Source organism: Diadema antillarum, unplaced genomic scaffold (genome assembly GCF_040938485.1).
Source record: "Diadema antillarum isolate AM-2024a unplaced genomic scaffold, OU_Dant_1.0 scf00000122, whole genome shotgun sequence".
Lineage (NCBI taxonomy): Eukaryota > Metazoa > Echinodermata > Echinoidea > Diadematoida > Diadematidae > Diadema > Diadema antillarum.
Genome location: NW_027271011.1, coordinates 552,218 through 579,875, shown reverse-complemented (window position 1 = coordinate 579,875; position 27,658 = coordinate 552,218). Strand labels below are relative to the sequence as shown.

Genomic DNA, 27,658 nt, shown 5'->3' with positions numbered 1-27,658 from the left:
CTCAACCCTGCATATATTGAAGTGAAACTTAATTCTGGAATACGGTACACCATGTCAAATAAAGAGCTTGAAAAACTACAGCAAGTCCTACGAAAGGAAATACAAACACATCAGGTGAGCTCTCATGAATTCTCAGTGGATTTAGAAATTTTTTGCCGATATATGGGGCCGCGACCGAAAACAAGTGATGCTGAGTGTACCCCTCCGGTTTAAATGTCCGATGTAACTTGTGTGCATGTTGGTATAGTGCGCGCGTGTGTGATTTGTATGCAGCTCAGGCCTACGCTCTCCTATCTGTAGCTCCATCCGCCGGGTCGAGTTTTGACCTTTTCCAAATGTCTGAAATTCATCGCTCAGCGATGTTCTAATGTAATTCGGGCTATTCGAGAGTGTTCCAGATGTATGGCCGTTTTCGGAGAGCACTATTGTAGGGAACTGATTTCCAGTATTCCCATATTTTGCCGATGTGAAGGTATTGGTACAGGTCTTTGATCAAAAAGTTTGTGCCCCATCTCCCCTGCCGCAACATCATTTTGCCTATTGTCTTCACCACGGCAGCCAACTTTCATTCATTTGACAATCTGTTGTTTACGTGCACGTACCGTATGCACTGAACTCGCGTACAAAATACCTTGCGTGAGTGGGTTATCTGGGCTGAGGAGAGGGTGGTGGTGTTACAATAAATTAAGTGAAAGTTACAGATAGGATGCCCACAGAACAGAATGCACTGACATATTGCAGCAGTGCTGTAGAAAATATCTGCAATCTAGGTGGGTAACATTATTTTTCCCCCTTCGTACCAGCCAAAACAGCTCTGGTCATATTCTATACAACTTACAAGTAGAGTGGTCAACATTTTGAAGAGAAATTCAATTCAATTCGTTAATTTCCATTTCAATCACAATAAAAACAACATGAAGCATTCAGTGTTACAGATGAACATTAAAAACAATGACATATAAAAGAAACGCAACGACATCAGAATTACAGTCATAAATCGTTCCAGATTTCAGCAGGCAACAGGTAAAATGGAAAATGGTGTGTAACACATAAAGAGCCAATAAGGCCTGGAGGCTGTAGGCATGCAAACACCGTTTTTACAAATCATGTAGAATTGGAATCTGTGTGTAAGTTATTTTCAGAAATCATAAATCAGTTTTATACAGAAGATACACAAAAGAACATCAAACAAAAAAAAAAACACGAAATGAACATAAAACGAATAGTTAAATACATAAATGTAATTTTAATAAAAAGACAAAAGATGCCTTTTATACTGCTTCTTAAATAAATTATTATGTTGCTTATTATAATAATCTGGATTTATTGCATTCCAAACAACTGGTCCTGTGCTGTATGACGAAGAGTTTGTTTTAATTTCGTACTAGAATATTTCCATTGATGAACTTTATTGCAGCTCCGTGTGTTATGAGTGTGTATATTTGAATTTAATGTGAACATGTTCATGATGTAAGGAGTGAGTGTACATCTGTGTGAAAACGCTGCATCAAGGAAGTTATTTGAAGTTTATTTACACATACAGCCTGTGTATATCATGCAGCTTAAGTGTATTCAATCGTTTAGATTTAAAATAAGAGGTTTGAGCTAAATGTGGAGATTTTGTAACATTACGAATTGCTTTCTTTTGTAATTCAAATAACTTGTCATGTCTGGAATTAAAAGTGTTTCCCCATACGGTCCATTACAATACAACAAATGAGGCAACATAAAAGAATTGTAAAGAGAAAATAAAACAAGATGGTAATTCAAACTTCAAACGATATAAAACACACTGTACTACAAACTGCGCAACTTTAATAAATTGTTGTTATGAACAATTAACAGTTGGCCCTAAAAATAATCTTCACAAGAGTCATTATTAATCAATATGTACAATCTCATACGATGTGACAGATGAAAAATCGGGGCCAAAGCAAAATTTTGAAAGGGAAAGTGAAATTAAAAGTACATTTCTACCCGACTTTGAGCAAGAGGAATGGTACAAAAGTGTCTGTAACGATTTTAGTTTCATTTTCTGTATTTTGGAGTGATGTATTAGCTGGTCCTCGGCATGTCCTATTGGTTATTTGTTGAATGTACAGTTGTAGTACGTACAGTATGTACACTGTTAATCCTGTTTTTACTACTTAACAGGTCATCTTTTCTCTCTCCCTCTGTTCAAAGTTGAAGGTGCATCGGTAAAGAACATTCTTTTTTTTTGTATCGTAGATCAATGACAGCAACAACATTCATATGTGTATTATTTTTTAAAAGAAAATGTGAAAATAGGTGACTGAAATGCAATGTCAAGTGCTGCGTTATGTCCAAGATTACCTTTTTTAGCTGCTCATTGTATCCCATTCTTCATACAAAGTGTACACTGTAACTTACCAAGATTTAAAGGCTTAGATTTATTTTTCATGTGCCATTTAGTTATTGCTGTCAGCTCATATTTTTAGCATTTCATTCTTAATGGTATATTATAATCATATAATTTGTGTAACTTTTTTGTTCTATATTTTATTCTATTTGTCTTAAGGTATTTTTCTGCAGTTCACAAATTATTCTACAATTCAATACAAATGATGTACAGTTGTACATGTCAACTTGTTCTGTCTGTAATTTTCATGTGTGGATAATTTGTTTTTCTTCCTAGCTGTTGATTTCTGTACTTGTTGTTATTTGTGTTAAGCCTTCCTTTCTCTTCTTTTTTTTTTTTTTCTGTTTGGAAACAAATCTGATGATGATAAGGTAAAAAGTTTGAGGATTTATCAGCTGGTTATTGTAAGACCATAATTTGTTGTGCATAATCTGTTGCGATATTGATTGTCACTAAATCTGTAAAGTTTTAAACCCCATAAAATGGCACTACACTTGTACATAAGGGCCAGTTTTCTGACCCTAAAGAGCTCTTCATTTTTTTTTTTTTTTTTTTTTGGTCTTCCTGTTAATAAACCTGTAATAGAGTGAAAAGCGTAGAAATTTATCAAAAGAATGTATTGCTATAATGCTAGTGAAATTTTTCAATATTCTCTTCAAAATGGTGTACATGTATAATCACAGTATCCTGATAACCTTGAGTATACAGTTGTAAATGCTAGAAATGTATTTGTGAATGATTAAAAAAAAAATGTGTGGCCCACTGCGAGCAATTCTACGTTACTCATGTTACACATTTTAGGCACCTCTGTATTTATTGTAAAATCTCTACAGTTGTATTGTCATATTTTTTGTACTGGAAGGTTTGACAGACTCTCTTTTCTACAATACAGTGTAGGTGCACAAGTCCTGACTAGTCGTTTGTAAAGTGTAGCTCCATGCTGTAGCATCTACCTTGCAATACTAACCACATCTGTACAGGAAATAACTTACATGGTTTACTCTTGGAGTTTACAGTGCACAATAATATCATGGTTCCTTCAGACCACAGGAAGTCAACAAAACAATTGCTATTTTACTCTGTTAGGAAGATGGCTCAACAAAAATCATTTCTACATCCACGCATGAGAAATTTTCATACACTTTAACTGTGCAACAATGATTTTTTTTTTTTGTCCAAGTTTTTGGTTAGAAAATAAATATAATCTGTCTTCTGATTTGATGTGCACATTTATGATGATTTAGATATCTGTTCTTGCCAGCTGTAGAACGTACAGGAATTCTTTAATAACGCTGAGCCTCAGAGCTGGTTATCTCGCTGAATTTTATACCTTGGACCGCAAGCTACAATGTATAATGTACATGTATGATAAAATGCATGCAGTTAGAAATAGTCAGGACTGTGCTTTAACATGCAGTTCATTGTAGGGTCACATGTGCATAAAGATATCTTACCGCTCTTTGTCGATTCCCCCTCCCCCTATAATGCATTCCCTTTGGAGGTGGTGGAAGGTGTATTGTGTGCACCGTGTGCACACATCGTTAGATAATCAGGATGTGTTGTGTACCCTTTGGGTCTTTTGTACTATTTACTACAGCTGTGTCCAATCAGCAGGTCACAGTAGTACAAGATCCTTTAAAGCAAATTATGCATTTTGCACAAATGTTTACTACTGTGCATTATAAACTCTCCATGATTTTGAAAAAACAAACAAACAAACAAACAAACAAACAAACCAAATCAAAACACATGTGGCAGGTGTCTGCAGTGCAGTGATTTCGAATGAGTACTGCACTATATATGGGAAGTTTACATCTTGCATGGCTTCCATGCACACCTCTATAGGCTCTACCCACAGTTCGAAACAGTACAGTGCAGGGTGCTACATAAGCACTTTCCCGATTGCCCGGGGCAAGTGAAAATCAAATTAGGCAAGTGTTTTTTAACAATGAGAACATATATGCTTGCCTGAATTGGGCAAGCAAAAAGTTTTGAAGCCACCTTTTTTTTTTCACTTAATCCCCCAACAAACCCACAAAGTCAACCATACAGAAGCCTGCCGATAATAGCTGTTTAGTGATGCAACACACGTTATATTTCATTTCAGCAACTTTCCAGCAACGGCAACACTTGATTGGACCAATACTCCATTATGTTCAAAGTGTGCGAATCAATATGTGCTGTTTATTCAAGTGGTAAAATAAAGTTATACATTGTAGCACCCTGCAGAGTACAATGTACACTTTTATGATTAATTGTATCATACAATGTAAAATGTAATAAATTGTAGTACCGGTATCTGTACAGATACGACATGTTAATACAACATAAAGAAGTGGTCATCTGCTTTTTAAACTTTACAAATCCTTCCTTTTGATTTTTGAGAATGATACCATTAATTGTAAACTTGAGTCACTCAAAACCCATAAACTGTAAATTGATTGATGTGTACACTATTGAACACTGTACTGTATTGTGTGCCTTTTGGGTTGCTTTTTTAAAGGGGATGGCGAGTAACTGATTAGTGGGAATCAGTGGGAATGCTGGAGGATGATTGTTCCAATCCTTGTGGGATTCATTTAAGAGTACATTACATAATCTATTGTTGTGTGAAAATTATTTGCTTCAGAATGGTCTCATATTCAAGTAACATGTAGTTTAATGTTTCCAGGTTAGCGTGCCTGGTCAGTGACAGGGCATTAATCTGCTTATTACTAGAATATGAGACCGTTCTGAAGCAAATAATTTTCACACAACAGTAAATATATAATGTACTCTTAAATGAATCCCACAAGGATTGGAACAATCATCCCTCAGCATTCCCACTGATTCCCACTGATCGGTTACTAGCCATCCCCTTTAAAGTCAGAAGGCACAGAGGTGAGGTCTTTAAATCATCAGTTTGTTCAAAAAGGGTTTATTTACCACAGTTCACATATACATTGTAATAGTGAGAATTACATGTTTTTGGGACGAACACTGTACTAGGACTTTCTATACATTGTAGCTCAGTTGGTAGAGCACTGGGCTAGCACTCCGGAGACCGGTCTCAGGTTCAAATCCTGATGGAATCCCTTTTTCTTCGCTCATTTTTCCACTTATAAATGTACAGTACAACACACTTTTAAAGGTAGGGGATACCTTTTACAGACCTCCCAAAATACAGCAAAACATTAAATATGAACCTCAGGGGACTTGTTTAGGCCACTGCTGAGAAATTTGGAAGTCAACAGTTATCTACAATTTGAATAATGCACAAAACTCAACTGCTCAGTAGTTGTGTGTGTCAGCCACACTTAAGCCTTTTTGTTGCAGTCTTCTGTATTTTTTTATCTATAAACACAAATCTAATAGTATAAGAGCTGATGTAATAACATATAGAGTGTGTGGCAAGAATGTATAGAAATGTTTGTAAGTTTTGATGAACTTTCTTCACAAAATATACATGATGGACACACATGCAGTGCATGGGTCTGCAAAGGTAGCCTAGTAATGTACTGGAATTTACAGTGAGCCCCGAAAAAAATTCAGTTCAAAATCTAACGGTCAATAAAAACTGTACTAAATGTTACCTTCCACTTTCAATACTTTATGGGAGTTTCTAAAATGATACTCTCTTCAACATACCACTGTATTTATACAACTCTTCATTTAAGGCATGCAAATGGGATTCCCTACCTTTAAAGTACTACATTTGTACTAAATTCAACTTACGTATTTCCTGTACTGTGCATTGCATAAAATTTTGATGCCATCTTTTTACCATTTTCGATTCATGAGCTTTCCAGATATTAGGTATACACAACTTTTCAATTAAATTCAATTTTCTCTTTCTGTATTGCAGATTCTTGTGACAAAAATCAAGAGTGATCCTCACGTAAGTACAGTATTTTAATTGATTGTACATGTACAACAGGGCTGCCAACTCTCACGCATTGAGCGTGAGACTCACGCAATTCAACCAATTTTGACTGTCTCACTCTGATAAACGAAATCTCACGCTAAACCCCCTAAATGGACTGTACATGACTACAAAAATAAATATATCTCTAAATTCTCTGATATTCCGAATATCGATATGTCCAAGCCCAAAATGTCGAGATTTTCCAGCGCGGGTGTAAAGCTTAACCAATAATAATCGTTTTCGGTTCGCGCGCAAAGACGAGCTATTGGATTACGATTGGCTTCTACCTATACCACGTGAGCGTAGCTTGTACTTTTGGCAAATTACCATACAGTACCATGTACAATGTATGGCTATGACGTGTGCTTTACATCGCTTTACATAGGCCTACACTGACTGTGTATGTAGTACATACGTACGTACGGCCGCACAGCAGGCCGCCAGGTGCTAGCCAGGAGGCCGCTCCGCTCCCTCGCAGTGTCTCATGCCAAACTCTCACTCAAGGTTGGCAGCCCTGATGTACAATGTACAGTATGTACTTTCCCGTTCATAGTAAATCATACACGATACAAACCCACCGAACTACATCATTTCAACTATGGATGAGCTAAAAAAAAAAAAGATAAAAAGAAATTGCTGAGCACTGTTGTAATGGTGGTAAAGTTATAAATTGTATCACACAACATTTTAGAGCATTGCGCAGAGACGGTCTACTGTGTTATTATGAGACCTTTTTTGTACTTTTTGTGTTTGCATTCAACATATTGTACACAGGTGTACAAATGTGTAGGTGTATAATATTCAATAATCTTCTGACCCAATAAACCATATTTTTATCACAGACAGGCATACAATTATTTGAAAATTTCTTAAAACCCACTCCATTCTGATTTTAAAAAAATACTGTAAACCTTGTACATGGGGTGTGGTACTATCAAATACTTTAATTTGTTGAGTGTTGGCATTGGCATCATTGGCATCATTGGCATCCATTTTGCCTCAATGCAAAGTGAGCCTTGGTACAGTACAGCTGTAAAATCACAGTACAATTGCATTCATGCTGTGTTCAGGCACCTGGTTCAGGCCTTTGCAGTACAAACTGTACATCTTAGAAGGTGCAGAGCTGGTTTTTATGCTTCAGTTGCCTCCCAATTATCAGTGAATAGAAATTGTGCTGAGGAGTGGACATCATACTATCCAATAGACATTCACATTGACAGTTAATACGGTGTGACGTATGCATTCTATATTGTACAGTGTACTGATCTCCATACTGTATCCAACAAGCATGCAAAGGTTCTTTATCCAAGCATTTTGAGAACAACATCTTTGTGGAAGCAACTACTGGTTTAGTTTTGTTTGATCTGCTGTAGAGGGTAATGCAGTACAAGTTTGCCAGTACTTTTGATCTTTGATACAGTCTGACCTCAAGTTGTTTTAGCCATCCACTTTCGTACAGTGTATACTTTTCTGTAAATCCAGGCATGGGCTGACACACAAAATATCTTTGCATTTTCAGTGCAAAGTCTTACTAAGTACTGTAAATCATGTACACATGTACTTCGCTGGTAGATTTTACAATGTACATGTACTATAAAAAGGGGGATACAAAATTGAGACATATAAATGCTGATTATAATGTACAGTGTACATATTTTACCGTCCACAATGCAGTCACTAAACATACAGTACATACTGCTTGCCTGTCTTGTCAAGGAGATCCGGGGGGGGGGGGGGGGGGGGGGGGGGGAGGACCTCCTACAATGTAGGTTTTATTATCTTTTGCTTGTCATCGATTTCAAAGAAACAAAGACACACAAGGTGAGATCTTTTTGCTCATGTACACTGTACACATGTACATGTGAACTACATGTACAGTACCGGTATGTATTAACTATACACAGCCCAGTCGCTGTACGCACACTAGGGTCGTAGCGACAGGGCTGTACAGGCGGGACCACCAACCACGAAGAGAGCTCTGCAATCGGATCCCGATCGCTTTGAATTTTGATACTTAAGATCATTTTTGTCACCTCAAACTCACACAATCTTCAATGATAAGACTCTATATCTACTGTATGCTATCAGTATTCAAATTTATGTTATGAAACTTACCGAAATTGATGATTATATCCAGCATGTCCAAACGGTACATTGTCTTTCACGCCAGGCCAATTTGACTTGTATACAATGTACGTGATGTGAATGCCCCACTGTATGCTATCGACCGTGCTGCTACACTCAAGCAGCGCACGCACGCATAAGATCTCTCTGCAGCAGACGACGTTAGGCAGTAGGCCATACTCAATACGATGTAGGTTCTGTAATACAGTACGTTCTCAATGCATACGCCGCTCTCGCTTCGGAGCACTTCTGGTCACGCATGCGCATAATTCGCTGAGATGAAGGCGCCATTTTGAATTCTGCAATGATAAACTCTGGACGGTCAGGAATTGCGCCAGAAATTTTCATTTTTTTGTTCCACGGACTTATCGCAAGGGCTCTCTATGGACCCGGTGCGGTGAACAATTCTTGTGTGATAAAGCATGCATGTAGCGTGAGTAACGTATTCTGTTTGTAGAAGAAAAGTGTAAATTTTCGTAAGTTCTTTAGTTGTGTTGAGGTTCCCCAATTTGAAGCTGCATGCCTCGCCTGTCAGACGCTGTATTCGCACAACGTACTTACAGCGTGTGGTCGGGCTAAGTATCATTAAATTTACAATATGTCTTCAGAAGTGGAGGCAGTCTTAAGTTATGAAATGTGCATGGGGGGGATGTTGATGTGGTATCAGAGAAGAAATAAAACTCTTGAGGTGATGTAGGTATATCAACTGTGGTCAGTCTTTCTTTCTTTTCTTTTTTCTTTCACTGACAGAATGCCGAGTTGCGGAAGAGCTTACATGACCAGCAAGCCAAGATCACAGCCCTTAGTGAGAAACAGGTAACTTGTACAATTGTAGAACTACACAGTATATTATTTCATATGTACTTATCATACAATGATATGTTGCAGATAGTATGTACCCATATTCATATGCGCTCAAAGTCCTTTTTAAACCGGTACCCCGCCGGCTTATCAAAGGTATACATTGTACTCAAATGGGTCCATATTTGCTCCAATCTGATAGTAGAGTAAATATCAGAATTGCATCGAATCGTTCTTCAATCTTTGCAGTTTATTGACATTTTCAAAATCTTTGTACAAAAAAAATGATGTGAGTGCATGTGCCGCAATTCTGATTACATTCAAACATTTTATTCATTGTGTGTGTGTGTGTGTGAGGGAGAGTAAGGACATTCTCTGTAACCAGAGAATGAATGTACAATGTACACGGGTGTACCGTAAAGTTCCGTGTATAAGACGCACCCGTGTATAAGACGCACCCCTACTTTCGGACCTAAAATTTAAAAAAAAAAAAAAAAAAACACGAAAATTTCCACGCAAATATTGCGTGTGTCATACATATTATTTCAGCTCAAAATTTCCCGAGAATGCAGCATGCATTTGCTCTATTTTTCGTTTCCTTTTATACTTTCTTTTAACGGTATTCATCGGACATCGGCAAAATATGGAAGACTCAAAATGCGAGACTTGTCTCGGTACTCACTTGCTATTGTTTCGCCTTTTAATCGTGTTACATGTGTCATGCATATCGTACTCATGAGTGTACAGTACGATCTTTGCTGTCATACACAGCAGAGGGTGTCTCGCATATTGACGCATGTCAGACTGGAAGGTTCATTACGAAAAATAAGAAAAACATCAACAAGTGTGGCAGAGGGATCATACGGCGAGACGTACGGTGCGTACGGTAATTACACTCACTGTTGTGTCGCCCGGAGGGATTACCAGTAACATGTGTGTCTCTTGTACTGTGCTTGTATGCACAGTGCTAGCCTTTTGAAAAAGACAGCTCGCTATGATTTCAGCACACGCACACAGAGAGCAATGGACTTGCAAACACAGCGCGCAACGGGCAAGCGCGCTCCGATCCGATCGCTGTGTGCACGCGAGTCCATTGCAAGAGCCTCTCTGTCTGCAGCTGCTGCCTTTGCAAAATGCTAGCTACAGTGTAGCTACAGTGTAGCTATGCTACTAGTATCCTAGCTGGCCTCGTGAAATGAAGAGCAAACGAACGACATGGATGCATGCATGCTTCACACATCGTTCATAATTTATCTACGGTGACATAGTGTCGATCCTACTCCGTATTTTACAGCTTTTGTCTATGGCTATATTGATACTAGTACATTGATAAGTTTTACGGTATCGGTAATTTAGTGATGATACCTGTACATCGCGTATTCCAGCTACTAGGTTGGCTGTTGGTAGCTTGGTAGACTGACATCGGTAGCATACAGCAGTGATGTTACAGCTGTTGTCTATGGCCAGATTGATACTTCGTTACTGCATTAGGCCGATGTAAGTTTATCTCGTATTTGCAGCTTTTGTGTGTGTCCAGATTGAAAGATCGCTCATTTATCCGTAAGTTTTAGTGATTGCTTACCTTCCAAACGTCGATGGGCATACATGGCCCCTAGTTGGCCTTATAAAATTGGGTGTACATGACAGATTTTTTTCCGTGATTCGACTGTACCCGTGTATACGACGCACCCCCGATTTTCAATGTTTTCCGACGAAAAAATAGTGCGTCTTATACACGGAACTTTACGGTATGTCAAAACTGCTGCAAGGAAAACTCAGGATGTCCTTACACATACACACAGTACAACATTACATACAATGGATACATTTTGATGAACATGTTTGTTCTATGTATACTGTATGAATAAAACAGGGGCCTGTTTCATAAAACTTGTCATCAGTGACAACTGCCACATTTCTATGACAAATTTGCTCTCAGCCAATCAGATGCAAGGATTTCAGTAGCTTGTCACATCTACAATGTATGACAACTTGTCACTGATGACAAGTTTTATGAAACGGGCCCCAGATCTTCCTTTGGAGGGAATAAACTTGCACCAAGCCATTTCACTCAAAGGGCTACATGGCATACAATGTGTATTGTTACCTCGGTCACTGAAATTAACCCTGCAATCTACTTCTTAATCTTATCTGACCACCCATCCCACTCCCTCCTGAGCATTGGATGAAACCTTGCAGTTCTGTATGACACTCTCAGTGTCAGTGCTATAACCACCACTTTTGTTTAATGTAGGGGTACAGACAGAGTACAATTGTAGATCAATGTTTAAACAGGGGTTTTCTGTAGAGCTACAGTGTACTCGTAGCATTACATTTTTACAAGATTCAAACTGACCTAAAATCATCTTTTTGGCCCACCGGTGCTTTTATTAATTTTTTTAATCGAAAATAAAAAGGGAAACATAAAAACAAATTAATTTAAATACAAATTCTGTTGTCCTTAACCAGGCATAATGTTGCTGTAAAATGGATGTGCCTTAACTAAGTATGAACAAAAAGAACATATTTCTGAAACATTATTGATGTTAAAGCAAACATAATACCAGTAATACTCATTCCTCAGAACTATTCAATCTTCTGCATGAAAATTATCATAGAATTTGCATACAGTACTACACAAGTGTTAATTTAGGAAGCCAATCAGACCAGCCAGTTGGAATTTGCCAGTCCCATTTCATTTTATTGTAATTCATCTGCTAGTGGTGACCTTGACAATGCGAGCCATTTGCTGATAAAGTGCCATTAATTTGTAAGCAGGCAGACAGTTGTGACTTCATCGTTACAATTATCCAACATACTGCCAAAATCTCTCGGGAATATGCAATGTACAATGCGTATGCTCAGCTATTACTGGAGGTAGTACATTTTGTACATCTATTAGGCCAAGTAAAAAAAGAAACCAGTTTCTCGTCCTCGCGCGCATCGATTTTGGCGACCGCATCGATTTTTTTACCATTTACTATTTTCAAAATGGCGCTGAAAATACCAAGAAATTCATAATTCTCGTCCCAGCCCGCTCCCCGCCTGCATCAATTTTCAGTTGCCGCATCCACTTTTTTGATATTTACTATTTTTTCGGCCGCCGAAAAAAAAATCGACAATTCACCTACCAATCATGATGTCTCATTTCTAATTACGCCTTGCGTCCTCTACTTAGCTGTAGTACAGCTATAGCTTCTTTAGTGCGTATGTAATAATGCATGCATTTCACACTGCGAGCTCGGCAAGAAGGAACGTCCCACAAAGCAGTCGAACTGTAGTTGGATGGGCGCGGGCGGCGCCGGCCTGGGCTAGCTGTGATGTACAGTGCTCTTGGTACGTCGTGAAAGCGATAGCGACAACATTTTTGCGATCAATCGCTGATATTGCACGCATATATGGCGCATTGTTCGTATTTTTCCCCGTTTCTCATATTTCAAGCGGATGAATTGTACTGTACGAATGCTTGTGAGGATGGTATCGAGTTTGTATACATTTTCATGTCATTGTGACTACGTGCATGTGTGTGCAGTGTCGGAAGGTACGGTGCCGGTGCAGTGGCCGTGCCGCACCGTATTGGCAAAGTGTGCGTGTCTGTAGCTGTCCAGGGTCGGTCTCCGGTACCATCCCCCCTAATCTGTCAGCTGTCTGCACGCACGCATGAACACATTCGTATGTGTAGAAGCCCGTACACTCTGCTCTGTAACGTTGCATCTGACGGCGATGTATTGTTCTACTGTATTTTGAAGAGAAAATGAATGTGCTTTTCCAGCAAATGTAGAATTATCAAATGGGTGTATCTACAAAATAAATAACTTTTCCACAGATTCTGGTTTGTCTCGTACTTCTGCGGGATACTTTTCTTTACGATGTAAATTCACGGACACGGCCGTGAGTCGTATCATCTGTAGTGTGGTATACAATCATTCATCATCCAAATGATGAGTGATTATCAAATGTCTTTTTAGAACATGAAGAAACATCTTTAAATGTTTAATGCTATAATGCCATATCAGTATCATTTTGACATCCATCTGCAATTGTACAAGCCAGTTTCCAGTTGAATGTGCTACAATTGTATTGTGAAGAAATACAAATACAGATACATACCAGCTGTGTGGACACAAAAAGTCACAAACACCAATGATGAATAAAGCAGTGTTTTGAATATCATGGAATTTATTTCAGTCGTACATTCTTTGTTGAAATACATGTTTTATACCTGTTTCATTTAATAGCACAATACATCAGAATTGCAAGTACACTGGTATCAGAAATGCCATTACAACACTAAATACCAGTTAAGATGGTCATTTTCCCTTGACATCTGTAGTGGAAAGAAAAAGCATACATTTTCTGCATGCATGAAGTTTCATTTCAAGTATGGTACATAATCTATTTGTTTGAAAATGCACAGAGTGCAGGCAAGACATACACTTGGGACCTGGTCTCTCATAACACAGCTACCAGAGTGATATTTCATTTCATAAATCGGATATAGAAAATAGTAAAGCCCTCTCTCGTTACCTTTCTCAGAATTACCGGACGAGAAACACATATTACTTTCATTTTGACAATCCTCGAAAAAATAGTAAGATATCAAATAGTAAGGACCTCCCTCATCGCCTTGCTCAAAAAACCCGGACGAGAAACTACTATCTTTTTTTACTTGGCCTTATACTGTGAGCTATAATTTCTAATTCTACATTGCATGTACACAGTACTCTGTGGTGAAACAGGTGAGCACTGCGTAAAAGTGCAACTCCAGTATCCTCAATGCTTGTCTGCCGTTTTGCTTCATAGAAAAAAGTTGTTGAACAGCTGCGCTCTGACCTGGGAGTAAGAAAGCCGTCATCTCAGAATGAAGGGGTGAGTCATGTCCGCTAACACTGCAAGTTATGTCAGTCAGATGTTGTTGGCTGAGAACCAGAAGGGCTTTTTTTTTGGGGGGGGGGGGTATTGAGTTAATATTTGTATCATGTTGTAGAGCTCAATTTTCTCTACATTATGGTTTCAGTTCTCAGTGATTTTCATTTTCAGTCAATGTTAACTACTGTATATATGTACATGTAGATTAAAACCACAAGGCGCTATTATACCATATGTTTGGAACAGTACCTAGAAATCTCCCCACTTCTGATTTTCATCAACTTTATACATTTCATGAAAATTGATTGTTTCACATATTCAAGCTCAAATCTTAGAATGTGATATGGCCCTTCTGGTTCTCCTGACGATATATTGTATTGAACCTACACATTTGGATTGAGAGAATGACATCAACATTTTTAAACAGTTTATCATGAGAGCTTCTGAGTGCTGTGTCATTAATGGCGGTTTGTTTGTTGTTGTTTTCGTAACTTAGATGCTCTTGACTTGTTTGTAGGCAGTAGAGCTACAGTGTATGTGATGTTTGGTGATGATTCACAGTAATGTGATACCAATAGTAGTTTGCCTAATTCTACCCTGGTAGAAACTGTGTTGAAGATTTGTCTACTGGTATTGACTTGTAACAATTTCTTATGTAACCAGATTCTGTGAATTTATTGTGATCGATGCAATGTCCATGCTGCCACTGTCACATGTTGTACAATGTACATATCATTTGAAATGAAAAGCAAATACATAAATGCAACACTGACTCTCATTTACATATGATTCAATAATGAGGCAAATGCAGAGACTTCTTTGCTTTCTTCATTTCTTTCCACAAACTGCAGCAAAATTTGGCCTGTGTGTACGTTAACAATTTATAATACAACTGTATGTTGTTTGGTAGTTTGATTACCTTCTTTAGATATCGGAATACTGTATACGCTATATATTTCGCGGGGGTTTTATTTTCGCGAATTTCGCGAGTCGGGAGCTATTCGCGAAATTAACAACACGCGAAAATATTACCTTCCAAAATGAATTCCTTGCCTTGATGATACGAACATTTCAGTACTAGAATACCATGTCACGGCTTACCGAACAGACCATACTGGCTAAGCTTGTTTACGCACGTCCACGTCTACTATACGAATACTGTAGAGAGCCAATCCATTATCGCAAGGGGACCACTCATCAGAAATCTAGCGCGATGGACTTAACCGCTTCAAAAATGTTGAATTCTAACTTACTAGTTCGCAGAGTTTGGCAAGTCTTTTTCATGCAGTGTATAACTAGTATCATTCTTATATGCTAGTAAGTTGAAAATTCACACTTTCTTTACCACTTCATATTTTCTCTGGTCCCCCAATCGCGAATTTAACCACTCGCGAAAATGTGTGACAGCAGCAATTCGCGAAAATTTATGTACGCGAAAATTATAGCGTATACAGTACTCAAAATACATTTTTTAAGATTGATCCAATGCAGCAGTTGCAAGTCTTCTGTTTGATGACATTTAAAGGATATTTCCTGTTTTTATTGTTTCCTGGCCAACAGAAAAATGCTCCAACCTGCACTAACACCCAACCTCTGACAGCCTCCCAGCATCTCAACATCCCCAATCGCAACAAACCAACACTCCTGGTTGGCTCCGCCCCCAAGCTCCATCAGCACACTGCCACACCCACATTGGGCAGCGGTGGTGGTGGGGGAGGAGGAGGAGGAGGAGGAGGCGGAGTTGGAGGGGGAGGGGGAGGAGAAAAGGTTGGGAGTGGTGGTAGTGGTGGCAGCAGTGTGGGAGTTCCATCAGGGGCTGGAGCAGGGGTGGGGACTGGTGTAGGGGTTGGTCCTCACGCCCCGTCCACCCCAACAAGAATGTCTATCTTGACCAACAAGCCAACGGTGGTCAGCATCAAAGTGCCAAACATCTCTGGCAGACTAACGTCAATGGTGGTGAAGAGACCAGCGACACAGAACCTTTCCAAAGTAAGTGCTACATTTGTGAAGCCCTATCTAATTGTCCCCGCCGAACGAGTTCGTGCAGGGGACTATGAAACGGGCTCCATACGTGTGTGTGTCCGTGTGTGTGTATGTGCGTGTGTGTGTGCGTCCATGTGTGATCAAAATGTTCAATTTGCTACTTCTCTGTCATTTATGAGCCAATTTTGATTCTGTTTGCCTTATATGATAGCGCTACATGGGAGCTTTGAAACTTCTACACAGAATTTCTGTTGTGACCTTTGACCTATATTGTACATTTTGCTACAAAATGCTACTCCTTCGCCATTTCTAACCCGATTTCGATTCCGTTTGCTTTATGTGATGACACTAGGTGACGGCTTCAAAACTTCTACACAGAATTTTGACCTTTGACCTTGATTTTGGACCTGTATTGTACATTTTGCTACAAAATGCTACTCCTTCACCATTTCTAACCTGATTTCGATTCCGTTTGCTTTATGTGATGGCACTAAGTGAGGGCTTCAAAATTTCTGCACAGAATTTTGACCTTTGACTTCTTTGACCTTTGACCTTGATTTTGGACCTATATTGTGCATTGGCTACAAAATGCTACTCCTTCGCCATTTCTAACCCAATTTCGATTCCGTTTGCTTTATGTGATGGCACTTGGTGAGGGCTTCAAAATTTCTACACAGAATTTTGACCTTTGACTTCTTTGACCTTTGACTTCTTTGACCTTTGACCTTGATTTTTGACCTATATTGTACATTTTGCTACAAAATGCTACTTCTGGCGGGGACATATATTACGCACCGCGTAATTTCTACTTTTCCTTGTTTCATTCATAATGAAACCTCTTGTGGGTATTTCTGTCATTTTCTCTTTCATTCTTTAGGTATGAATGGGACCTATGTAGTTTTTCTTTAGAAAGTTGAACATTGTCTTTTAGCTAGAAAATGTCTGTGATAATCATTCTAGATTTAAATACATGGAGCATTTTGATGATTTGACATAAATATTAGATGAAAGTATTATCTGGATTGTCTATTTTCTTACTCATGGAACATTCTTATTGTACAGATACCAACCTTAAATTCTGTAATGTGATGATACATGTATGTCATGCTGGCACTTGGAAGTGTTAAATTCATTTATTTTCATTTGATAAGTATAAATTCATTTATTTACTTATTGTATTCATTTACATGCATTAACACCCACCCCCCTCCCCCCATCTCCAGGAATTGGACTACATGGCCAAGCAATACAAGCGACAGTTTTTGTCCACAAGGCCCAAGGATAATCCTCATCCCTCCTCGCTTGGTACCAGTACTGCCTCATCTTCGTCTTCGTCCACCCCGGCAACGATCTTCACGTCGGCCTCCAGCGCACCTTGCAAGAAGCCTATGACTGCTGAAGAGACAGTAAGAGCACGGGTTCAACTTCTCTGGAACTGTAATAGACTGTTTCTGTAATGTATTACAATTTATGGTTGTTTCTTTTCCTACAGTCTAGTAGCAAAGTATTTCATTCACATGCTCACTTCCATTAAAGTTTTATCTAGGCAGGAATTCACTTGGTTGTTTCTAGGTTGGGTATCAAGTCTTCAGCAAGCTGTGAGGTTGTCAGAGCAACTTTTTTGAGCGAAGCATGCATAAAATCTGAATATATTACAGTTTTTGTCAGTCTATTCAACACCATGTTCAGGCTAGATGTACAATAAATGGAAGAGTTTTTAGTTGAGTGAAGCACATTGTAGTAGAGGTTTCAGCAAAATCAGACCTAAAATCATAGAGTTATGTAAATTCTAGAGTTTCACATGTTTTCATGGAGCAATAATATGGTTATTGCTCATTAGATGAGGTGATAATGTCATAACCTCACAAGTCTTCTGATAATGATGATAATAAATATGACTTCTATTGTGCCAAATCCACTCTGCAAAGTGCTAAACGTGTATACATACTATCATTACCTCGGTCACTGGATAGACCTATATTGTTTCCAACCACCACTGACAGTGCTCCCTCTCCACTCTCTTGGGAGCATTCCAGCCAGTTGCCATTTTACAGGTGCACACATGTTGATCAACCAACATTCTCATCCTCCCGGGTACCAATTTATACTCATGGGTAGAGAGCAGCATTGTGGACAAAGTGCCTTGCTGAAGGGCAAACATGTCAGGCTTCGTTTGGGCTTGAACCCACAATCCCAAACCACACTTATACTTTCCCTTGAGAGTTTCTTGTTAAATATGGGCAGAGGTGACTCCAAAAGAACTATTCATTGAGGGGTGCAGCCTTGAAGTGAATAGTTTTTTTGGAGTCACCAACAGAAGTTTTTGCTCATGATTGTCATTACAGTTGTGCAGGAGTGTAAAGCTGAAGTATGATATGTGTGTCATTCCCTATGACAGAAGTTGGAGTTCATGGCATCAATAGGTCTGGTCACCCCCAAGACCGCGGAGACCCTTCAGAGTAAACGGTCAGAGAGGAAGAGGAGGAGTACGGCCAATCCTCAGTTCTCAAATTACGACAAGCATGAATTAGAGGTAAGTCATGGTGTGCCTTCAAGGTGATACTCCTAGCTCTCTTAGTTAGGCCTGGGCAGATCATTTCCTATATGATTGTAATTTTGCACGTACAGTACTCTCCGCATAATCGGGTAGGCTCGAGCAGAGCGTTTCTTACCCGATTAAGCGGAGTACCCGATTAACAGAAGAACACGTCTTACTCACAATAGACATACACAATGTGTGTGTACATGCATTTTACCCTGCACCAAACACCTACACTGTATGCCTGCACGGTATATTATACATAACTTACACTTGCTCAGTCACGAACAATAATTTACACTCATTTTATGGACAAATAGGCCCTATGTCTTCAGAAAACATTGTCGTTTGACTGTAGGCTCTTCGCTAACATGCAGGCGTGTTCCGAAAGGAACACGTCTCTTTGCGTGCACTAGTCACGTAGAACGTCGTGTTACTTTTCGAGAAGTGACCGGGGAATTAGGAGCTGGTGCATGGCCTGATTCTCGTTGCAAACTTATCGCATTGTGAATGTCGCTGCCGAACACGGGATGAGCGCAAGTGTGTTCAACTCCTGTCTGTCTATGCAATTGTGAGTACCAGCTACACGTGTAATGTTCGTTTCCGTGTGTCAAGTTGGTACTTGTACATGTGTTTTCATGTTTAATCACTACCCGAATGATGAGTCTTCTTTGCAAATTAAGCAGAGAATGCGATTAGTCGTGGAAAATGGACATTCATGATTGCTTAAAGTGTTATATCTGCGATAAAATGTGGGTAGAAATAAGATTGGAAGACAATTATTTACCCGTTTATGCGGAGAGGCAACCCAATTATCAGGTAATTTTTATGTGCATTGGAACTGATTTTGAATTCACTACCCTATTAAACGTAGTACCCGTTTAAGCGATACCCGATTACGCGGAGAGTACTGTACTCATATTGTAGAATACATTGGAGATCAAGGTAACATTGTACAAGCAGTAAGATGCTGAAGATGTCTGAAGGAAAACAAAAACAGAAGAAGACAAAAGTAAGCATTTTCTGTAAATGTTAGCAACAAGAGTCCATTAAAATCTTCTCAGACAACAAGTTAAAACTCAGAAAACTTGTGTTTGAATGAGTTTTTGTGTGCAAAGAAAAATTGTACTAATTTCTAATATTCCACAAAGACGTCTCCATTATTTGAAACACTTGTAGTAACTTTGCTCACATCTTGCTGGTCCACCAGCCCTACAACAAACAACATTATGAAAAAAAAAATATATACTCTGGGAATTCCCAGCCTACTTTCCCGTAATACCCATACTTTGCTCTCCTTTGTACACTGTTTTGTTTGCTGCACCATATAAAGATCTCTACATCTGGGATTCCCACAGAACCATGTTTGACAACTTTGCTCTTATTTTATTTTTGTTTGCAGAGTCGAAGGTCAGCTACAAGTTACCTTGCTGCAGCGAACGGCTGGTCTGGGGAAAGAAGACGCAAAGGTAAGGAAGCCACAGTGTGGGTCTTCTGCCTGTTTGATGAAATGGAGAATCTTGAGTCCAAAGAAAAGTGTTTTTAGAGGTCGGCTAATGTGTACCAGAACTTCATGTCACACTCATCTGCAAGAAAAATTGTGCAAGCGATTCTAAGACAAGCCAGTTATGATTTATGAATCAATGTTTACCAGTCACATTATTTGTATTTGAACTTTATGAACAGTTATTGTTTACGTGCAACCTGATTCTATATGATTTTTTTTTCATATTTTTTTATTTTTTATTTCCAAAGAAAGAATTAAGCTGTATTCAACTATGGGTTCCTATTTTTTTCGAGCCCACCGGAGGTGACGGGAGACTAAGGGATCGCCTGCGGCGTCTGTCCGTAACGCTATAAAAACTTTAATAACTCTGTACTCTGGGCTTCAATTTGAATCAAACTTGGAGGGAAGAATGGTCATACAAAGTTGTACCTTTTATTAAGTCTGAAGGTCACCTCAAGGTTAAAGGTCACAGGCAGGGGTCAATGAACTTTTAGGGCCCAATGTTAAGTTTTTAGGGCGCGTTTCGATTATGGGCTATAACTTTTGATCCGTAAGTGTATTTGTGACCAAACTTGGATGGTAGATGTACCTTGAGGAGTTGATGGTCACCACAAGGTCAAAGGTCACAGGCAGGGGTCAATGAACTTTTAGGGCCCAATGTTAAGTTTTTAGGCACGTTTCGATTATGGGTCATAACTTTTGATCCATAAGTCCGTTTGTGACTAAACTTAAGTGGTAGATGTCCCTCGGGGAGTTGATGGTCACCACAAGGTCAAAGGTCACAGGCAGGGGTCAATGAACTTTTAGGGCCCAATGTTAAGTTTTTAGGGTGTGTTTCGATTGTGGACCATAACTTTTGATCCGTAAGTCTATTTGTGACCAAACTTGGATGGTAGATGTACCTTAGGGAGTTGATGGTCACCACAAGGTCAAAGGTCACAGGCAGAGGTCTATGAACTTTTAGGGCCCAATGTTAAGTTTTAGTGCGCATTTTGATTATGGGTCATAACTTTTGATCCGTAAGTCTATTTGTGACCAAACTTGGATGGTAGATGTACCTTGGGAGTTGATGGTCACCACTAGGTCAAAGGTCACAGGCAGGGGTCAATGAACTTTTAGGGCCCAATGTACTGTGCATTTGATTATGACTCCTAACTTGATCCGTAGGTCCATTTGTGAACAAAAAAAAAAAAAAAAAAGGTGTTGTACATTTGTGGGCGAGACACATTATTAGTAGTTGTTATCATGTTTGTAATAGTATTATTCTATGGTACATTCTAGCTTGATTTCATGTATCATTGTATTTTCTTTGATATATTTGATGCATTTTTGAAGAAAAAAAATGAAAATAGATCAAAATTAAAATTGAAATTGAAATTTTCATGATTACTAAACCTTGTGTGAAGTGTACAGTTACCATAGATGTGGTATCTTGTGTTGTTACCTCCGCCAAGGGGGGAAGTTATGTTGTCATTTCCGTTGGTTTGTTCGTTAGTCAGTTAGTTTGTTAGTTTGCCTTTTTGTCCGTGTGCAAAATAACTCAAAAAGTTGTGCATGGATTTAGATGAAACTTGCAGGAAAGGTTGAGAATGACACAAGGAACAGATGATTAAATTTTGGTAGAGATCGGGAAATTTGTATGGGTTTTATGAAGGATTTTCTATATTTTGCCACGTAGGGTCAATGAACTTGGAAGTTCAAGCTGCGCATATTGAAGTTTTCATGCGTGCACTAAAGCGCGCGCTCTAATTTCTGCTGGGCAAGGCGCGCCGCGCATGCTGAGGGTTTATGACGTAACAAAGGCTTCTTTATTGGGAAATCAGGTGATTTTTCAGTGGGTGGAAATCACTGATCTCTATGGAAGAGCAAGATCATCGGTGGAAAGTAACTGCTTGTCAGAGGTCTGCGCTCTCAGAGTGCTTTTCTAGTTTATTATGGTATAATTGTGCGACATGACACCGATGTACTTTTCAGATATAAAAGTTTTGCAATGGCATCTAATCAAATCATGAGGTGGTGTTTTCTGGGTTTGCTCAGATTTTCTGTCTTCTTCACCTTTACAGCTGGCAGACCTGCTCGCTTCGCTGATGGAATTGGTTCAGAAAATATAGGAGTCAACGGCTTAGCAAAGCAAGAACCAGATGTGAGTACTGAGATAAGCTTTCAGCTAGTTCATGCCTCCCTGCCCTATTGTTTTCAGACCCTGTGTGAAAAGCTGCTATACATCACCGATTGATGTCTTCTTTCATACTATCTTTTCTTCTGTACTATTATTACTCATGAAAGGTTAGATAAATGAAAGTATTCTGATGAATTTTTATTTGGAATGAGGCTATCAGCACTAGATTCATGGTCTAAAAATTAAACCACTGTAGCAACACTCCTTCATAGCCGCAGGTGAGCGTGCCTGCTACATGAGCACATGTTACACCATACCTTCCCTCCAGTGTACTATATAACAAGGAATGTTCATATGCATTTTTGTCTTGCAAATTTTGTAAGAGCCAAGATTTACGAAATTAAAGTTCTTGTGTACACTAAATGCACTGAATGCCAGTGGCAATTTGTGAAAATTTTATGCCACGAAAAGGCGGTTGGCTCCAATTCACAAAATTTAATGCCGCGAATATATCTTGCTTTACTGCAAACTAATTCCATGTACCATGAGGTTTGAAATGTCAGAAAATGGAGCATTGCAAGAGTCTTTCCAAGTAGTGGTGACAAATAGCAGCCAACCAGTGTGATCTTGCCACAAAAAAAAAGAAGAAGAAAAGTGCTGATTGTGGTCAGTGCCATGGAATGCTGATTTTGAATTAATTCCTTTTTCTTTCTCATTTCTCAGGGCCATGAAGATATATGTGCAGTGTGCCGCCAGATAGGAGAGCTGCTAATGTGTGACACCTGTAACCTAGTCTACCACTTGACCTGCCTAGACCCTCCCCTCTCAGCCGTGCCTCCTGGGGTCTGGAGCTGTCCACAGTGCAAGGTTTGACTACCTTCCAAGAATTTGTCTTTCCCGAGTGATTCAGAATCCAGTTTACCCCGTGTTCACACTAGGCGCGGCATTGCATTGCAGGAATTTCCCCTCCAGATCAAAGTGTGGCTGGCTGGCTACTCACCGGGACTTCTCCCTGTGTCCCCGCGAAGATTGTTCGGTCATTAGACAAAATTTTTTTTTTTGGGGGGGGGGGGGGACAGAGTGACCTTGGCTTGTAATTGATAGCGCTCAGCTGTATTCATCGGATGTGCAATGCGCGAAGTATTGTATCAAGTGGCAGGGGTACTCCCAAATCTCGATAGACCCAGTTTCTTGGGGAGAGTCGTGATACTAAGTGTGGGCGGTCAGTCTTACAAAGATATCTCTCCCGACTGTCCCCGCTAAAACAGGACCCAGTGTGAACGCAGGGTAGGAGATACCTGATGGTGTCAATCAGTGTCGGTTACTTGCATTCTGTTTTGTTGTTGTTTTTGTTTTTTAAGCCATCTTGTACTGATTTTCATTTGATCAATGTAATTTCTTCATTTGTACAGTGTATAGAAAAAAAAAGAAATGAAAGACATAAGTGTAATTTCTTGCCCTATACAGTGTAGATGAGATTACTGTAGTTTTGCTGAGAGTGTCATACAGATTTCAAAAATCTGGACAAATCTATATGAAGTTGGACAGCTAGAAACCTTTTGTTCTTTAAGTTGCTGGTCGTTATTTATTTGTGTTGTTTTTATTTGTTCAATTATAAGGACTATGAGATTTGTGTGGATGATGTGGGTTGTTTCATTTTCTTTCTTTCTGATTTTGGTGCAGTTAAAAGGAAGGACAACCCAGAAAACTGGCAGGGCACATTGGCAGTGGTGCACGCCTTCCTTACTCACAAACAAGCCATGGAAGAGGAGAAGAAGCGCTTAGGGAGGCGGGCGGCAGAACTCCGGATGCAGCGGCTACAGCTAGAGCAGAAGGCGAAACATCTCAACGAGGCCATTACAGTAAGTTGTCATGTTGATAGGGTGCCCTCAATAAGATCATTACAGTTAATCATCGGGTTGGTAGGGAATGCTCAATGAGGCCATCACAGTAAGGCATCGTGTCGGTATGAAACCCCTTTTAGTATTCGCAAGAACTTCCTGTTTTCTCACCATCTCAAGGTTGCTAGCTGCATTTCATGAAAAAAATAGTACATATAGGACTTTAAATTGAAATTAGTCTACACTTGTTCTGGATACAATGTACCTTCTAGTCAACAAGCTCCCTGGAACTTTTCTGTATGTCTGTCAACGCAAGACATTGTGACACTGTGTAGCAGTACGAGTTGTAAAGTAGTGGAATGCCCATTCTTGTAGAATGGGATAGAGAATCTCTGTGTTTAGATTAATTGTGGTGCTATTTTTTTCGACCCCTCTTTCTCCAATTCTTTAGTAGATTATTGATTTACAACACTGTTTAGAAATCATTTTGATCTTTGTTATCTTTCCAAGAACTTTAAATTTTAGATATTTCACAATTGGGGAATTTGATAGTTTAATTGATGTGATGTCAGTGATGAATTATACAATAAATGTGTGCTTACTTAAGTGTATCTTTATGCCTCCGCCACGAAGTGGTGCCGGAGGCATTATGTTTTCGGGTTGTCCGTCCGTCGTCCGTCCGTCCGTCCGTCCCTTCCGTCCGTCCCGTCTGTCCGTCTTTCCGTCTTTCGTCCGTCCGTAATGAATTTTGTGGACAAGGTAACTATCAAAAGCTGTTGAGGTATCCTAATGAAACTTGGCATGTATGTGTATTAGGGGGTGAAGTTGTGCCTATCAACTTTTGGGTGCACGTGCTCAAGGTCAAAGGTCAAAAGGTCAAGGTCAAATACATAAAATTTCACTATTTCCACCATATCTATGCAATGCCTGAAGATATTTTCTTGAAACTTAGTGCATACATGTATTACCCAATTTAGATTCTCTGGTGAAAGTTTGGGTCATGAGGTCAAAGGTCAAAGGTCAAAAGGTCGAGTAAAAGTATTAAAACTTCTTTTTTTTCTCTGTAAATTGGAAAATTGTTCAAGGTATCTTCATGGAACATAGTATATACATGTACTGACTGGCAGTGATTATCTAGAGAATGTAGGGTTCATGGGGTCAAAGGTCAGGGGTCAAAGGTCAAGTGCAACACTTCAAAATTTTACTATTTCCCTCATGTTCATGCAATGCCAGCAGGATTATTTTTTTTGTTTTACACTTGGTGTATGCATGTGTAACCTAATAGAAATTCTCTGGAGAGTTTTTTTTTTCTTTTTTTTTTTTTGCCTCAAAGGTCAAAAGGTCAAAGATCAAGTGAAAGTGCTGAACTAACTTTTTCCTCCATATCTCTGAAGTGGCTCAATTTATCGTGAAACTTACTGCATATTTATGCATGTTCTACCTGAAAGTGATTATCTTATGAATTTTAGGGTCAAAGGCCAGATGAACATGGTAACAATTTACTATTCAGTACAGAAATTGCACTTTTTCTCCATACCGGTACCATGAAAATTACTCAATGCATAAATGTATGAATGGGTCAAAGTCAAGTTAAAGTCCTTAAATCCCCAAATACATGCTCTCCTATTCATCCAATTAAACCAAGGTCAAGGAAGGAGAACATTTAACACATTTATGACAAACTTGTCATTTCAGTATTTTGCCAGTTTTGTGAAAATGTAATCACACATTGTCCACATGTACTATCTAGACCTATTAGGAGAATCATGCATTATGGCGGAGGCATACCAGTCGCCATAGCGACATTTCTAGTATTAGTTAAATTTGTATTACCTGAAAGACTTAGAGCAAAGGTGTAACCACCTTTTTGTAGATTTTGTAATACACTGTAACAATCATGCTGTTGAAGACCTTAGCATCAGTGCCCATGAAAAACTCTTTATTTATTGTAGCAAGGGCTGTTGCCTTTTGGGAATGCTACTATGGCAAAGAGTTAAGAGTCATTGATAAGTTTATATCACTATGAGGCAGCTTGCTTCCACCAATGAAAGATCTTTAGAAAGTTTCCATGTGATTTTCTGCTGTTTGTTTACACCTTGCCATGCCTTGTGCTCATTTTTCTGATCTCACAGAAACAGTCACAGGCCAACGAGTCCCTGATGCAATCCTTCCACAAGACGGAGGGCACCATCACGCAACTCAAGGACTTCCTGTCCAGCTTCCAGGTGAAGGCCGAGTCCCACGCCCCCACCCGGTCAGTCACGTCCACTTCCCAGACCAAGCCCGGCAGCCAATAACGCCCAGCAACCTTCCCCTCCCCACCCCCCCCCCCCCCCCCACCCCCATGATGGCATCATCCAGAAGTTACAGACAGGTGTATCACCTTTTGTGTAAACGTCAACTCAAGAGACAGACACCAGAAGAGACAGATAGGAGATATTGGGCCCACCTGTGGTGTGCTAGGTGTAAGAGGTAGCTCAGTGTTCACCAGTTTCAGAGATATTTCTTCTGTTCTTTGCTCTGGTATGAGGCTCATTTGCACACGGAGTGCGTAGCTAGCTCAGTTTGTGTATTAGCTGCAGTTAGAACCACTTTGTGTTTATAGGCGTCCTTGTTTGGAAGACCCCCGGTTTGGTATGAAGGATGCGTGTGATTATGGACCAGATTGGAGTTTTCTCGATTAAGAAAGTGGGCACTACATTTTGCTGTCCCTCCTTGTCTAGTTAAGTACAGGATTATTCACTACCATTTGTGCTTTTTCAGGGTCTCTTTAACGCCTTAGTCGCAAAGGGTGCTTAGGGCATCATTTTTTTTTTTCGCAATATTTTACCTGTACCTTGTCAAAATACTTTGATGGAAGTTCCTATTTTGCTATCTGAACTTTTCAATAACGTCTACATCCTACAATCTGCATTATGCATTACATTGCGTAAGGCCGACTGTGCAAGAAAAACGGGTAATTCTTTGGGTGTTTTTGCTGTAGACTAGAAAACAACTCACATGCCCGTATGGTGGTATACACTGTATATGTCATTTCTTTGTGTTTTTTTTCCCCCTAAGAAATAGAGACAAATGTAAACCATAGCAGAGTCCATGCAAAATTTTGTAATTACAGTTTGTAACAGACCAAGCTCTGGAGGTTAACACTACTCAAAGCCTGGTCTTGTGTCAATGAGCTAGCAATTATGGCAAAATGTAAAGATGTTGTTTTCAGCCCAGGAATAGAAGGCATGCTCTGTACAATGTACTTGTGTACACATTTGTGAGCGGGAATCAAGAAGGCTCCTTTTTTTTTTTTTTTTCAACTGTAGCAATGACCTATGCAATATCATTTGTTTTTATTTTCAGTGATTTGATTTTCCCATAAGTTGCAGGCTATGAATGGTGAATCTCTGAACATAAAATGTTCCTGTATTTTGCTGGGAATTCATAGCAATTTACTTCTAATACAAGATTTTGTCCTCCACCTCCTTAGCAATAAACATCCTATGAAATACAGTCAAACCTGCCATTAGCTACCACCAATTGAAGGCAAAAAGAGTGGCTGTTACAGACAGGTGGCCACAATACACAGGTTCACCAACATTTTGT

At 39.4% G+C, this 27,658-nt stretch overlaps 1 protein-coding gene across 1 annotated transcript; it reads left to right on the top strand.

The window, feature by feature from the left end:
- The first annotated feature begins 3 nt into the window (after positions 1-3).
- On the top strand, positions 4-27,658 carry LOC139720127 (PHD finger protein 21A-like). Its single transcript, XM_071631499.1, has 13 exons — positions 4-114; positions 6,225-6,257; positions 9,159-9,224; positions 14,013-14,078; positions 15,639-15,786; positions 15,841-16,067; positions 17,285-17,467; positions 18,460-18,594; positions 20,003-20,069; positions 22,171-22,250; positions 22,950-23,088; positions 23,910-24,088; positions 26,200-27,658. The coding sequence occupies exons 1-13, from the start codon at positions 52-54 to the stop codon at positions 26,362-26,364; spliced, it is 1,551 nt and encodes a 516-aa protein (XP_071487600.1). The 5' UTR covers positions 4-51; the 3' UTR covers positions 26,365-27,658.

Bases quoted from the DNA above. Each gene is read 5' to 3' on its own strand.
- LOC139720127 (XM_071631499.1), top strand. From the start codon at position 52: ATGTCAAATAAAGAGCTTGAAAAACTACAGCAAGTCCTACGAAAGGAA. The intron at 115-6,224 runs GTGAGCTCTCAT...TCTGTATTGCAG, and splicing joins AGGAAATACAAACACATCAG to ATTCTTGTGACAAAAATCAA. The intron at 14,079-15,638 runs GTGAGTCATGTC...CCTGGCCAACAG, and splicing joins CGTCATCTCAGAATGAAGGG to AAAAATGCTCCAACCTGCAC.